This window comes from Anoplopoma fimbria, chromosome 1 (assembly GCF_027596085.1).
Source record: "Anoplopoma fimbria isolate UVic2021 breed Golden Eagle Sablefish chromosome 1, Afim_UVic_2022, whole genome shotgun sequence".
NCBI lineage: Eukaryota > Metazoa > Chordata > Actinopteri > Perciformes > Anoplopomatidae > Anoplopoma > Anoplopoma fimbria.
The window spans coordinates 499,135-515,000 of NC_072449.1; the positions used below are offsets into that span (position 1 = coordinate 499,135).

The 15,866-nt window shown below is 44.3% G+C and overlaps 1 protein-coding gene across 4 annotated transcripts in view; it reads right to left on the reverse strand.

Moving 5' to 3' along the window:
- Nucleotides 1–1,242: 1,242 nt before the first annotated feature.
- The window catches only part of masp1 (MBL associated serine protease 1), a 16,096-nt gene continuing 1,472 nt past the window's right edge, over nucleotides 1,243–15,866 (reverse strand). Inside the window, exons 3-13 of one of the 4 annotated variants that reach the window (XM_054596210.1) lie at nucleotides 14,172–14,349; nucleotides 13,778–13,909; nucleotides 12,875–13,071; nucleotides 12,650–12,797; nucleotides 12,226–12,344; nucleotides 10,380–10,458; nucleotides 7,368–7,502; nucleotides 6,917–6,991; nucleotides 5,826–6,073; nucleotides 5,215–5,403; nucleotides 1,243–3,917 (exon numbers count right to left, since the gene is read on the reverse strand). In XM_054596210.1, the coding sequence (XP_054452185.1) occupies nucleotides 3,468–3,917; nucleotides 5,215–5,403; nucleotides 5,826–6,073; nucleotides 6,917–6,991; nucleotides 7,368–7,502; nucleotides 10,380–10,458; nucleotides 12,226–12,344; nucleotides 12,650–12,797; nucleotides 12,875–13,071; nucleotides 13,778–13,909; nucleotides 14,172–14,349 (1,950 nt within the window). In that variant the 3' untranslated portion in view covers nucleotides 1,243–3,467. Of the gene's footprint in view, nucleotides 3,918–3,944; nucleotides 3,957–5,214; nucleotides 5,404–5,825; nucleotides 6,074–6,916; nucleotides 6,992–7,367; nucleotides 7,503–8,000; nucleotides 8,168–10,379; nucleotides 10,459–12,225; nucleotides 12,345–12,649; nucleotides 12,798–12,874; nucleotides 13,072–13,777; nucleotides 13,910–14,171; nucleotides 14,350–15,866 lie in introns of those variants that run through there. The other 3 variants (XR_008531117.1, XR_008531118.1, XM_054596223.1) reach the window with 3 other exon arrangements.

Below are 15,866 nucleotides of genomic sequence, written 5' to 3' on the forward strand. Positions count from 1 at the left end.
TTCTGGATCTGCCTGAGGGATTTGGTGGTGGAGGACCGGATCTCCTCCATGAGCGGCTGGCTGTAGTAGGTTGGCTGGTGAAGGTGAGTCACGGCTCCGACCCCCCTCACTCGGACTGTGGTGGGTAAAGTGAAATCTTAAGATTTTTGGTCTGAAATCATTTCTGGTTGAACCACTGGAGTCATCCTCAGCCAAACCCCTATCCTAAAACTGTTCAACAACTAGAGACATCTATGGTTCTGCTGCTCAGTACCAGTCTCAACACCCACTGACCACAGCTACAGGTTGATAGCTAACACTGCTGGGAAGGATCCTGCTGGGATGGATCCTGCTGGGATGGATCCTGGTGGGACGGATCCTGGTGGACGGATCCTGGTGGGACGGATCCTGGTGAACTGATCCCGGTGGACCGTCGATCCATCCATGTCTGCTGTCTTTGGATTGTTCCAGCCGATTCCGTCGCTAATGTTACGGTTGTAAATGCTGGATATAACAATAAATAGTTTTAACAATCAGAATTAGATCTTTGCGTTTGACGACATGTGGAAAGTGTAGAAGAGACGCATTCTTGAGTTCCCCACTAACCCAAAGTCTGTGGTGCTCTTCTCATAGAGCCGTTAACATTCTGTAAAGGTACGTGGTACATACTGAACCGGGTCATTGTAATCAACCCTGTCCTGTGATTGGCCGTGGCCCCCAGCGTTTCAGAGCAAAGGATACTGTTGATTTTTATTCATGAATTAGTTTTCATAAAAAAAATTGGCTCGGTGGTCAATGAGACAATTTTTTTTGTGTTGTGACAAACATTTACTACACTCTAGGGACGGACCGTCCTCAGTGAGTCCGTCTCGTAAAACGAGATTTTATCGACTCATCACATTGTTGTTATGGATATATATTTTATGGATATAAAAACAATGTGTTTATGATTAAAGAGTTTAAATGAAGTCCACAAAACTTTCCTGTATTTTTTCATATTGAAAACAAAAAACTTCAATGTCAGTTTATTCCAATATTGTGCAGCTCTAATATGATTAATACAAACGAGTGAACAAAAAAAACAACAGTATTGAAGAAATATAATGTATAAGATAGATACAATGACGAAAGAATAATGTAATAATGAGGGAAGGACAGAGGATGTCGCATGTGCACAGATTGTAAAGCCCTCTGAGGCAAATTTGTAATTTGTGATTCTGGGCTATACAAAATAAACTGAATTGAATTGAATTGTTAGTAAAAACAAACAAACCAACACGAGGAGTGTTGAGTTCTGGTCTTAAGTGGAAATACTCATGACAACATTAAAGTCTCAGAAACTAAAAAAAACATCTTTAGTCCGTCGGTCCGTCTGCAAGAGAGGGCCGCATCTTAGCCATATCACGAAGGTAACAGGAGGATGATTTGAAAATTTGGCAAATATAGGGTTGGAGGGTGAAGGTGGGTTCAAGGATCATTCCATTTATCAATGGAAGTCCAGATGGAGAGGGAGGATGTAGATAATGATGACGAGTGGGCCGAGTACAGAACCTCGGGGAACACCTTGTGTGGCTGTGGATGGGACAGAGGAGTGGGCCAAGTACAGAACCTTGGGGAACCCCTTATTTGGGTGTGGATAGGACAGAGGAGTGGGCCGAGTACAGAACCTTGGGGAACACCTTGTTTAGCTGTGGATGGGACAGAGGAGTGGGCTGAGTTCAGAACCGTGGGGAACACCTTATTTGGCTGTGGATGGGAGAGAGGAGTGGGCCAAGTACAGAACCTTGGGGAACACCTTGTGTGACTGTGGATGGGACAGAGGAGTGGGCCGAGTTCAGAACCTTGGGGAACACCTTGTTTAGCTGTTGATGGAACAGAGGAGTGGGCCAAGTACAGAACCTTAGGGAACACCTTGTTTGGCTGTGGATGGGACAGAGGAGTGGGCCGAGTATAGAACCTTGGGGAACACCTCGTGTGGCTGTGGATTGGACAGAGGAGTGGGCCGAGTACAGAACCATGGGGAACCCCTTATTTGGCTGTGGATAGGACAGAGGTGTGGGCCGAGTACAGAACCTTGGGGAACACCTTGTTTAGCTGTGGATGGGACAGAGGAGTGGGGTGAAGACAGAACCTTGGGGAACACTTTTTTTTAGCTGTGGATGGGACAGAGGAGTGGGCCGAGTTCAGAACCTTGGGGAACACCTTGTTTGGCTGTTGATGGGACAGAGGAGTGGGCCAAGTATAGAACCTTAGGGAACACCTTGTTTGGCTGTGGATGGAACAGAGGAGTGGGCCAAGTACAGAACCTTGGGGAACCCCTTATTTGGCTGTGGATGGGACAGAGGATTGGGCCGAGTTCAGAACCTTGGGGAACCCCTTATTGGGGCGGCTGTGGCACATGAGGTAGAGCGCTTGTCCCGTAACCACAAGGTTGGTGGTTCAAACCCCTCTACTGGCAACATGCCGAAGTGTCCTTGAGCAAGACACCTAACCCCAAGTTGCTCCCCGGGCGCTTCATTGCAGCCCACTGCTCCTCCGGGATGGTTAAATGCAGAGAAATAATTTCTCCATTGTGGGACTAATAAAGGCTTAATTATTATTATTATTATTTATTATTATTTGGCTGTGGATGGGACAGAGGAGTGGGGTGAGGACAGAACCTTGGGGAACACTTTGTTTAGCTGTTGATGGGCCAGAGGAGTGGGCCAAGTACAGAACCTTGGGGAACACCTTATTTGGCTGTTGATGGGACAGAGGAGTGGGCCAAGTACAGAACCTTGGGGAACACCTTATTTGGCTGTTGATTGGACAGAGGAGTGGGCTGATTACCGAACCTTGGGGAACACCTTATTTGGCTGTGGATGGGACAGAGGATTGGGCCGAGTTCAGAACCTTGGGGAACCCCTTATTTGGCTGTGGATGGGACAGAGAAGTGGGCTGATTACCGAACCTTGGGGAACACCTTGTGTGGCTGTGGATGGGACAGAGGAGTGGGGTGAAGACAGAACTGTGGGGAACACCTTGTGTGGCTGTGGATGGGACAGAGGAGTGGGGTGAAGACAGAACTGTGGGGAACACCTTGTTTGGCTGTGGATGGGACAGAGGAGTGGGGTGAAGACAGAACCTTAGGGAACACCTTGTTTGGCTGTGGAAGGGACAGAGGAGTGGGCCAGCTCAAGGAGGATGAGAGCCCCGGTGTCAGCAGAGGCGAGGGGGCAAAATACAGACTGGAGAGGTTCATATAGGTTACCTGAGGGCAGGTTTGTTTGGAGTTGTGTGGCAATGAGAAATTCAAGGGTCTGTGGGTTGAAGGTTGGAGGTTGGCTGGTAGTGGTTCAGGTAGGCGTGATCAAGACCAGGTGTCTTGAGGATTTGGGGGGAGAGAAGCAGTTTTGAAGTCAGAGGGGACAGCTCCACTGGACGGTGAGGACAAAGGATAGGGAGGTCAGTCTTCACCACCTGTCTCTCCACCTGCATCCACACCTGTCTCACCACAAGGGGCCAGTCTTAAGCTGCTTCTGTATCCACTCCACATAATTAGCTACTCGGGTGTAGACTCCGTACACCCTCTGACTCCCACAGTCCTCCGGCCCGCCCCAGGACACCAAACCAAACACCACCCACCTCCTACTGACCCCGTCCTCCATCACAAATGCCCCACCGCTGTCCCCCAGGCAGGTGTCCCTCCCGCCCTCCAAGAAACCGGCGCAGAACATGTTTGCGGTGATGTTGTAGCTGACGGAGCGAGAGGCGTAGCTCGCCTCACACTCGTCCTGAGAAACCACTGGTAGCTTCACATACTGCAAAAGGTCAGAGGTCATCTCGGAGTCAGAGGTCAGTTTGGTGGGGTCACCAGAAGAGGAGGAGGTGTTGAGGTTGGAGATTCCCCAACCAGCAACTACACCAAGAGAGTTAGGGAGAGGTGAGGGGGGGTCATCCTGAAAAGAGAGAGGGACAGAGGTGAGGGGGGGGTCATCCTGAAGAGTCACCATCACCATCATCCCCAGGATTTACCCTGTTAGAGACACATCACGGCCCAGTGACGCCAACCGTAACAGAGCCTGAACCGTCTGGGACCACAGGACCACCATCTTATCTCTCTGTTGATTCTGGACCAGGCCTCCAGCTCAGACTGTTTAACCCTACGATCTACGGTTTAACCCTATAGTCTACAGTTTAACCCTATAGTCTACTGTTTAACCCTGTAGTCTACGGTTTAACCCTGTAGTCTACGGTTTAACCCTATAGTCTACAGTTTAACCCTATAGTCTACAGTTTAACCCTACGATCTACGGTTTAACCCTATAGTCTACAGTTTAACCCTATAGTCTACTGTTTAACCCTGTAGTCTGTGGTTTAACCCTATAGTCTACAGTTTAACCCTGTAGTCTACGGTTTAACCCTATAGTCTACAGTTTAACCCTGTAGTCTACGGTTTAACCCTATAGTCTACAGTTTAACCCTACGATCTACGGTTTAACCCTATAGTCTACAGTTTAACCCTATAGTCTACAGTTTAACCATATAGTCTACTGTTTAACCCTACGATCTACGGTTTAACCCTATAGTCTACAGTTTAACTCTGTAGTCTACGGTTTAACCCTATAGTCTACAGTTTAACCCTATAGTCTACAGTTTAACCATATAGTCTACTGTTTAACCCTACGATCTACGGTTTAACCCTACAGTCTACGGTTTAACCCTATAGTCTACGGTTTAACCCTACAGTCTACGGTTTAACCCTACAGTCTACGGTTTAACCCTATAGTCTACAGTTTAACCCTATAGTCTACTGTTTAACCCTACGATCTACGGTTTAACCCTATAGTCTACAGTTTAACCCTGTAGTCTACGGTTTAACCCTATAGTCTACGGTTTAACCCTATAGTCTACAGTTTAACCCTGTAGTCTACGGTTTAACCCTATAGTCTACGGTTTAACCCTATCGTCTACTTTTTAACCCTACGGTCTTTGGTTTAACCCTACAGTCTACAGTTTAACCCTGTAGTCTACGGTTTAACCCTACGGTCTACAGTTTAACCCTATAGTCTACGGTTTAACCCTACGGTCTACTGTTTAACCCCACGGTCTACGGTTTAACCCCACGGTCTACGGTTTAACCCTACGGTCTATGGTTTAACACTACTAGTCGTACTTATACCTGGATGTTAGGGGGAGGCAGGCAGACATTGTATATTAAAGTAGTAGTATAGGTAGTACTCATAGTGCTTATACCTGGTTGTGAGGTGGAGGCAGACACACAGGCCCGATGAACTCGGTAAACTCCACCTGCTCCTCCAGCTTCAGAAGAGCGATGTCGTTGTTGTAGTTGTCCGGTTCGAAGTTCGGGTGGAGGAAGATTTTCTCCACCGAACGGTTGGTGGCCAGACGTTTGTCTGCAGCATCATGGAGACCCAGAAACACCTGATTCGCATGGACTGGTTATACTGCTTGTTCTATTTAAACTGGATAAAGCAGTTTAACTGAGTAAACCGTTTGTTCTGGATCTACTGGTTAAAGTGGTGGTACTGGTTATAGTGGTTGGTTAAACTGGTCTGTTGTGTCACAAATAGTTGATGAATTATATAATATGAATTATTCATGAGCATAACCAAAGTTTATCTTCAGCATCATGTCATGTGGCAGACAGATCATAAATACTGTGATCAGCATAGAGATTGGTCAGATGTTCACAGAAGGCGGGCTCATGAAGCAAAGCCAGCCAATTGCAAAGAAACATTAATATATATGTTTACACAAAATATAGAAATCTATAGACCAGGTTTTTGTAAATATCTCACCCTCCAAATTTAAATAATATAAATAGTAAATAAAGTAGTTAAGACCTTGACGTGTTCAGGGGCCACGGGGACAACGCTGGTGTCCCTCCTCTGGGACCTCAGGACATGGGCCGCTGTCAGGACCCAGGACTGGGAAAGCAGGGCCCCGGAACCGAACCAGCGGTCTTCTGGGACCCGGGACAGATCCTCCACACTGAGCAGAACCTGCCAGGGGAACAATCCGGGCTCGGCCCCGCGACCTCCCACGATCCGCTTCACATGAGGGGGGAAGGAGCGGGACGGCCGTCCACAGGCTGGACAGACACACGGAGACACAAACTGTACTGCTTTATGTACTGCTTTATGTGCTGCTTTATGTGCTGCTTTATGTGCTGCTTTATGCTTTATGTGCTGCTTTATGTGCTGCTTTATGTGCTGCTGCTTTATGTGTACTGCTTTATATGCTTTATGTACTGCTTTATGTACTGCTTTATGTACTGCTTTATGTACTGCTTTATGTACTGCTTTATGTACTGCTTTATATACTGCTTTATGTACTGCTTTATGTACTGCTTTATGTACTGCTTTATGTACTGCTTTATGTACTGCTTTGTGCTGCTTTATGTTTATGTACTGCTTTATATACTGCTTTATATGCTTTATACTGCTTTATGTACTGCTTTATATACTGCTTTATGTACTGCTTTATGTACTGCTTTATGTACTGCTTTATGTACTGCTTTATGTACTGCTTTATGTACTGCTTTATGTACTGCTTTATGTACTGCTTTATGTACTGCTTTATATACTGCTTTATGTACTGCTTTATGTACTGCTTTATGTACTGCTTTATGTACTGCTTTATGTACTGCTTTATGTACTGCTTTATATACTGCTTTATGTACTGCTTTATGCTTTATGTACTGCTTTATGTACTGCTTTATGTACTGCTTTATGTACTGCTTTATATACTGCTTTATGTACTGCTTTATGTACTGCTTTATATACTGCTTTATGTACTGCTTTATATCAGAACTGTTTGGAGGGCGTGTCATGTGGTATCGTGTACTTATGAGGTTAAGTGAGTAGAGATGATGAACACATGGATTCACTCCTTCATTGAGGAAGATGAAGTCATGTGGTAGAATGAAGGTTACCTGGCAGACAGCTCGGCAGTCTTGTTCCTGATTCTGAGTTCACCCACTCTCCTCTTAGACCACATCTGAAGAGACCTACAACACACACACACACACACACACACACACACACACACACACACACACACACACACACACACACACACACACACACACAGACACACACACACACACACACACACACAGACACACACACAGACACACACACACAGACACACACATCTAGTTTGGTTTTACGTATTTTTTACATATTATAATTGGATTTTTTTCATTACTGAGCCTTTGGTGACATTTCCATGGTATATTAAGTACATTTCCATGGTATATTAAGTACTTTTCCATGGTATATTAAGTACTTTTCCATGGTATATTAAGTACTTTTCCATGGTATATTAAGTACTTTTCCATGGTATATTAAGTACTTTGAGTAATACAGCCATAATACTCTTACTGTTGCTGGTGTTGAGCTGGAAGCTGTCCTCCCTGCAGACGTAGTGAACAGTCGAGCCAAACTTTGTGCTGTTGTCATCACTTCCAAACACCAAGTCGACCATGGCCACCACCTTTGGACTCCCACAATCCACCACTGTGAAAGAAGGATGTCCAATCAGCTGTCAGTGTGAAGGGAGTGGTACGGTGATGAAGACTGAATGAACAAGACCCAGACGCTCTCAGGAGGACTCAGCAGCTCTTAGATGGTCTCAGGTGGACCCTGCTGGATTCTATCAGGACGTAGGATACAGATCTCCTCTAGAATAAGCAGACATTATGGAACTATTTTCTATTGATGATTCCTAATGATTTCTAATGTGATAATATAATATTAAAGTCCCAGGACTCCTTCATGTGTGCTGACATATCATTTCATGTTCATCAGTTGTAAAGCTGCGCTGTCGATGATTATCGCTGCTCCTGGAGGCGGAGTCTGCTAGGGACTGTTCACAGAGGAAACACAAACTCTTAATCAGATTATGATTGTTACTATTGTCATTATGATTATTATTGTCATTGTTTGTATTTTTATTATTACAAATATTAGTATCGTTGTTGTAATTGTTATTATCATAATTATTATCACAGAAACACACGACTGGAGATTCCTTTTTTATTTGTTTTATTAGAAAATAATCTAAAACTACTGACAAACCTACAGTTTTGCTATCAACCAATAATAATCACTCTCCAACTAATCTGGACTGTGATTGGTTAAGAGGCTGGACAAAGAACTCCTCCTCCTCCCAGAGTCTGTTTCTAGAGAGAGAGACAGAAAACATTAAGTTTAACTCTGATCTGAGGTCTGATGCTACGGTGCTACAGGTACTATATATAAATAAATATATATATATATATATATATATATATATATATAATATACTTATATATATATTCAATGCAATTCAGTTTATTTTGTAGAGCCCAAAATCACAAATTATATTATTATATACAGTTACTATATAAAGTTATTATATACAGTTACTATATAAAGTTATTATATACAGTTACTATATAAAGTTATTATATACAGTTACTATATACAGTTACTATATAAAGTTATTATATACAGTTACTATATAAAGTTATTATATACAGTTACTATATACAGTTACTATATAAAGTTATTATATACAGTTAAAGTTATATATAAGTTACTATATAAAGTTATTATATACAGTTACTATATAAAGTTATTATATACAGTTACTATATAAAGTTACTTTTTACAGTTTCTGGTCACTGGTTGACTCGTGTCAGCTCTTTGGGATAAACAAATATATAATATTTAATTGTACTGTTAAACCCATTCATTGCAGAATCCAGGTACTTTTATAAAGGTGTTATCAATACAGCTGATCTAATGTATGGGTAGTGTGTAGGTAGTGTGTAGGTAGTGTGTAGGTAGTGTGTAGGTAGTGTGTAGTGTGTAGGTTGTAGTTATTGTGTAGGTAGTGTGTAGGTAGTGTGTAGGTAGTGTGTAGTAGTGTGTAGGTTGTAGTAGTTAGTGTGTAGTAGTGTGTAGGTAGTGTGTAGGTAGTGTGTAGTGTGTAGGTTGTAGTTATTGTGTAGGTAGTGTGTAGGTAGTGTGTAGGTTGTAAGTAGTGTGTAGTTAGTGTGTAGTTAGTGTGTAGGTAGTGTGTAGGTAGTGTGTAGGTAGTGTGTAGTAGTGTGTGTAGGTTGTAGTGTGTAGGTAGTGTGTAGTAGTGTAGTGTGTAGTGTGTAGTAGTGTAGGTAGTGTGTAGTGTGTGTAGGTAGTGTGTAGGTAGTGTAGTGTGTAGTGTGTAGGTAGTGTGTAGGTAGTGTGTAGGTAGTGTGTAGGTAGTGTGTAGGTAGTGTGTAGGTAGTGTGTAGGTAGTGTGTAGCTAGTGTGTAGGTAGTGTGTAGGTAGTGTGTAGTAGTGTGTAGGTAGTGTGTAGGTTGTAAGTAGTGTGTAGGTAGTGTGTAGGTAGTGTGTAGGTAGTGTGTAGGTAGTGTGTAGCTAGTGTGTAGGTAGTGTGTAGGTAGTGTGTAGGTAGTGTGTAGGTAGTGTGTAGGTAGTGTGTAGGTTGTAGGTAGTGTGTAGGTAGTGTGTAGGTAGTGTGTAGCTAGTGTGTAGTAGTGTAGGTGTGTAGGTAGTGTGTAGGTAGTGTGTAGCTAGTGTGTAGGTAGTGTGTAGGTAGTGTGTAGGTAGTGTGTAGGTAGTGTGTAGCTAGTGTGTAGCTAGTGTGTAGGTAGTGTGTAGGTAGTGTGTAGGTAGTGTGTAGTAGTGTAGTGTGTGTAGGTAGTGTGTAGGTAGTGTGTAGGTAGTGTGTAGGTAGTGTGTAGGTAGTGTGTAGGTAGTGTGTAGTGTGTGTAGGTAGTGTGTAGGTAGTGTGTAGGTTGTGTGTAGGTAGTGTGTAGGTAGTGTGTAGGTAGTGTGTAGGTAGTGTGTAGGTAGTGTGTAGGTAGTGTGTAGGTAGTGTGTAGGTAGTGTGTAGGTAGTGTGTAGGTAGTGTGTAGGTAGTGTGTAGGTAGTGTGTAGGTAGTGTGTAGGTAGTGTGTAGGTAGTGTGTAGGTAGTGTGTAGTGTGTGTAGGTAGTGTGTAGCTAGTGTGTAGGTAGTGTGTAGGTAGTGTGTAGGTAGTGTGTAGCTAGTGTGTAGTGTGTAGGTAGTGTGTAGGTAGTGTGTAGGTAGTGTGTAGGTAGTGTGTAGCTAGTGTGTAGCTAGTGTGTAGGTAGTGTGTAGGTAGTGTGTAGGTAGTGTGTAGGTAGTGTGTAGGTAGTGTGTAGGTAGTGTGTAGGTAGTGTGTAGCTAGTGTGTAGGTAGTGTGTAGCTAGTGTGTAGGTAGTGTGTAGGTAGTGTGTAGGTAGTGTGTAGGTAGTGTAGAGCTTCAGCATGGAGTAAAGAACATTTTTACATTTAGTAGCTTTACAACTGATTTAATAATCAATCTGATTACACAGATTCATTTAATATTCAACGGTTACATCAGCTTCATAATGATTCTTACTCTGACAGCGAGGAGGACTGCTGCTCCACGATCCATCAGACTGACAGTCCATCTGATAATGATCCAGACTCTCTCCATCCTGGACCACAGAGACAGACACAGACACAGACACAGAGACACAGACACAGAGACACAGACACAGAGACACAGAGACAGAGACACAGAGACACAGACACAGAGACACAGAGACACAGACACAGAGACACAGACACAGAGACACAGAGACACAGAGACACAGACACAGAGACACAGAGACAGACACAGAGACACAGAGACACAGACACACAGACACAGAGACACAGAGACAGACACAGACACAGAGACACAGACACAGAGACACAGACACAGACACAGACACACAGACACAGACACAGAGACACAGACACAGAGACACAGACAGAGACACAGACACAGAGACACAGACACAGACACAGACACAGACACACAGACACAGACACAGACACAGACACACAGACACACAGACACAGACACAGACACAGACACAGACACAGAGACACAGACACAGACACAGACACAGACACAGAGACACAGAGACACAGACACAGAGACACACAGACACAGAGACAGAGACACAGAGACAGAGACACAGAGACAGGTTTATAGTTAGGACTGGTTCAGGTCTATAGTTAGGACTGGTTCAGGTCTATAGTTAGGACTGGTTCAGGTTTATAGTTAGGACTGGTTCAGGTTTATAGTTAGGACTGGTTCAGGTTTATAGTTAGGACTGGTTCAGGTCTATAGTTAGGACTGGTTCAGGTCTATAGTTAGGACTGGTTCAGGTCTATAGTTAGGACTGGTTCAGGTTTATAGTTAGGACTGGTTCAGGTTTATAGTTAGGACTGGTTCAGGTTTATAGTTAGGACTGGTTCAGGTTTATAGTTAGGACTGGTTCAGGTTATAGTTAGGACTGGTTCAGGTTTAGTTAGGACTTTCAGGTCTATAGTTAGGACTGGTTCAGGTTTATAGTTAGGACTGGTTCAGGTTTATAGTTAGGACTGGTTCAGGTTTATAGTTAGGACTGGTTCAGGTTTATAGTTAGGACTGGTTCAGGTCTATAGTTAGGACTGGTTCAGGTTTATAGTTAGGACTGGTTCAGGTTTATAGTTAGGACTGGTTCAGGTCTATAGTTAGGACTGGTTCAGGTTTATAGTTAGGACTGGTTCAGGTCTATAGTTAGGACTGGTTCAGGTTTATAGTTAGGACTGGTTCAGGTCTATAGTTAGGACTGGTTCAGGTCTATAGTTAGGACTGGTTCAGGTCTATAGTTAGGACTGGTTCAGGTCTATAGTTAGGACTGGTTCAGGTCTATAGTTAGGACTGGTTCAGGTCTATAGTTAGGACTGGTTCAGGTCTATAGTTAGGACTGGTTCAGGTCTATAGTTAGGACTGGTTCAGGTCTATAGTTAGGACTGGTTCAGGTTTATAGTTAGGACTGGTTCAGGTCTATAGTTAGGACTGGTTCAGGTCTATAGTTAGGTCTATAGTTAGGACTGGTTCAGGTCTATAGTTAGGACTGGTTCAGGTCTATAGTTAGGACTGGTTCAGGTCTATAGTTAGGGCTGGTTCAGGTCTATAGTTAGGACTGGTTCAGGTCTATAGTTAGGGCTGGTTCAGGTCTATAGTTAGGACTGGTTCAGGTCTATAGTTAGGACTGGTTCAGGTCTATAGTTAGGACTGGTTCAGGTCTATAGTTAGGACTGGTTCAGGTCTATAGTTAGGGCTGGTTCAGGTCTATAGTTAGGACTGGTTCAGGTCTATAGTTAGGACTGGTTCAGGTCTATAGTTAGGACTGGTTCAGGTCTATAGTTAGGACGGGGTGCTCTACCTTCAGCAGTGTGTATCCAGGTGAACAGGTGAACAGGATGTGGTCTTTGAATGAGTATTCTGATTGGACGGGAGTCAGCAGGGCATTGGGGGGGGTGTCAGGTGCCAGACACTTACTTCCTGTCACGACAAAATAAAAGCCTTTAAGGAAATTTAAGCATCTGCTGAATGCTGTGTGTGTATCAGTGTGTAGTGGACAGTGTGTATCAGTGTGTAGTGGACAGTGTGTATCAGTGTGTATCAGTGTGTAGTGGACAGTGTGTATCAGTGTGTATCAGTGTGTATCAGTGTGTAGTGGACAGTGTGTATCAGTGTGTATCAGTGTGTAGTGGACAGTGTGTATCAGTGTGTATCAGTGTGTATCAGTGTGTAGTGGACAGTGTGTATCAGTGTGTATCAGTGTGTAGTGGACAGTGTGTATCTACCTGTAGATGTGTATGTGAGCCTCCAGCCCCGGTTCTCTCCGGAGTTGTCGCTGTGGAAGAACACGCTGACGACGTTGCTGTCTGTCTGAATCTCACCTGGAGGTCGATCTCCACAGAACGGACCGAACTGTCTGCTGCCCGCTGTGATCTGACAGACAGACAGGTGATCAGCAGCCAGGACAGACCGGGTGTGTGTGTGAACAGGTGTGTGTGTGCCGTCCTCACCCTGACGTGGTCGTAGGGGCAGCTGACGTCAGGGTGGTCCTCCACGTCGAAGCGGGGGTCGAACTGGAGGAGGAGCCTGAAGCCCGGATCCACCTCGATCCGGTACCAACACTCTGAGCTCTTCGGGTACGGAGACGGGAAATCTACGCTGCTGAGAACGCCGGAGCGTTCCATGAACACACCGTCACTGCACTCCACTGACACACACACACACACACACACACACACACACACACACACACACACACACACACACACACACACACACACACACACACACACACACACGTTAAAGATGCAGTTTGTAGGATTTGGCGACATCTAGCGGTGAGGTTACAGATTGATACAGACCCGGCTCTAGTTAGTCTGCTATAGACCCTCGACCCTGAACTACCACTGAGCCAGAGTCACCCCAATACATCTATTGATCCTCCTCTGTTCTATATTTTCTGATGTCAGAGGTCAGAGGTCAGGGGACGTCTCATGTTGTACAGACTTAAAGCCCTCTGAGGAAAATGTGTCCATTTTGATTTGTGATATTCAGGTATACAAATAAAATCAATTGGAATGAAGATTTATTATGGATGTGTGTGTGTGTGTGTGTGTGTGTGTGTGTGTGTGTGTGTGTGTGTGTGTGTGTGTGTGTGTGTGTGTGTGTGTGTGTGTGTGTGTGAGTGTGATCCTGGCTCTGGCTACCTTCAGGGTCACAGTTCAGATCAGTTAATTGGGGTCTTGAGAGAGACTCCTTCACACAGAAACATGTAAATATTCACCACCAATCAGAAGCTGCTATCAGTCAGACAGAGTCCAGACACACACACACACACACACACACACACACACACACACACACACGGCGACGGGGAGAGAACATGAGTGGTCTGGTGAAACCTGCAGCCTCACCTCTACAGGTGCGGTTGTCAGAGTGCAGCAGGTAACCATGGCGACAGGAGCAGTAGTACCCCCCGATATAGTTGTGACAGAAGTGATCACAGAGGAGGTCTTCGTCCGGCGGCTCGCTGCACTCGTCCACATCTGAGGACACGGAGACATGTTTACAGGGGAGGCGTCTGATTGGTCCGTTTATCTGGAGAGAACACTCATAAACACTGTGGAGGGGGTGAGACAGGTCTCACTCCTTATCAGGAGGCCTGTCTCACTGTCTCAGGAGTCCTGTCTCACCCCCTCCCAGAGACCTGTCTCACTCCATCACAGGAGTCCTGTCTCACCCGCCTTAGGAGTCTTGTCTACCTTGTTCTTAGTGTGACTGTTGTAACCCCGGATCTATGCTGCTCACCCACAGCGCTGTAGTGAGCCATGAATCCAGAGTAGCGCTCCTCGTTGGAGAAGTCGGAGGAGAAGAGGAGGCTCAGGGAGTTCCTGGGGGAGGTGATGATCTGCTGAGCTGGCACCGCCTCCGTGTCCGTCTCCTCCCGCCCACAGAACAACGCTAGCACCTCCCCCTCCGCCTCCACCTGGACACAACAGAGCAGGAGGAAAGGCATCAGATAACGTTAGCTCTGTGGGTGGAGCAGAGCTAGGTTAGCTAACATAGATAGGTAAACTAACATAGATAGGTTAGCTAACATAGCTAGGTAAGCTAACATAGATAGGTTAGCTAACATAGATAGGTAAGCTAACATAGATAGGTTAGCTAACATAGATAGGTAAACTAACATAGATAGGTAAGCTAACATAGATAGGTAAGCTAACATAGATAGGTTAGCTAACATAGATAGGTAAACTAACATAGATAGGTAAGCTAACATAGATAGGTAAGCTAACATAGATAGGTAAGCTAACATAGATAGGTAAACTAACATAGCTAGGTTAGCTAACATAGCTAGGTTAGCTAACATAGATAGGTTAGCTAACATAGATAGGTTAGCTAACATAGATAGGTAAGCTAACATAGATAGGTTTCACACAAACTAAATGAAACTAGAACAAACTTTGTTAAAAATGAAATGATCTGTTAGAACAACAAAAACAGGATCTGAGTAATTGAAATGTGTGTGAATCATCTGGAGGGCCTCCCCTCTAGTTATCTAATGAATGTGTATTAATAATCATCTGGAGGGCCTCCCCTCTAGTTATCTAATGAATGTGTATTAAATAATCATCTGGAGGGCCTCCCCTCTAGTTATCTAATGAATGTGTATTAAATAATCATCTGGAGGGCCTCCCCTCTAGTTATCTAATGAATGTGTGTTAATAATCATCTGGAGGGCCTCCCCTCTAGTTATCTAATGAATGTGTATTAATAATCATCTGGAGGGCCTCCCCTCTAGTTATCTAATGAATGTGTGTGAATCATCTGGAGGGCCTCCCCTCTAGTTATCTAATGAATGTGTGTGAATCATCTGGAGGGCCTCCCCTCTAGTTATCTAATGAATGTGTATTAATAATCATCTGGAGGGCCTCCCCTCTAGTTATCTAATGAATGTGTATTAAATAATCATCTGGAGGGCCTCCCCTCTAGTTATCTAATGAATGTGTGTGAATCATCTGGAGGGCCTCCCCTCTAGTTATCTAATGAATGTGTATTAAATAATCCTCTGGAGGGCCTCCCCTCTAGTTATCTAATGAATGTGTATTAAATAATCATCTGGAGGGCCTCCCCTCTAGTTATCTAATGAATGTGTATTAAATAATCATCTGGAGGGCCTCCCCTCTAGTTATCTAATGAATGTGTATTAAGAATCCTCTGGAGGGCCTCCCCTCTAGTTATCTAATGAATGTGTATTAAATAATCATCTGGAGGGCCTCCCCTCTAGTTATCTAATGAATGTGTATTAATAATCATCTGGAGGGCCTCCCCTCTAGTTATCTAATGAATGTGTATTAAATAATCATCTGGAGGGCCTCCCCTCTAGTTATCTAATGAATGTGTATTAAATAATCATCTGGAGGGCCTCCCCTCTAGTTATCTAATGAATGTGTGTGAATCATCCTCTGGAGGGCCTCCCCTCTAGTTATCTAATGAATGTGT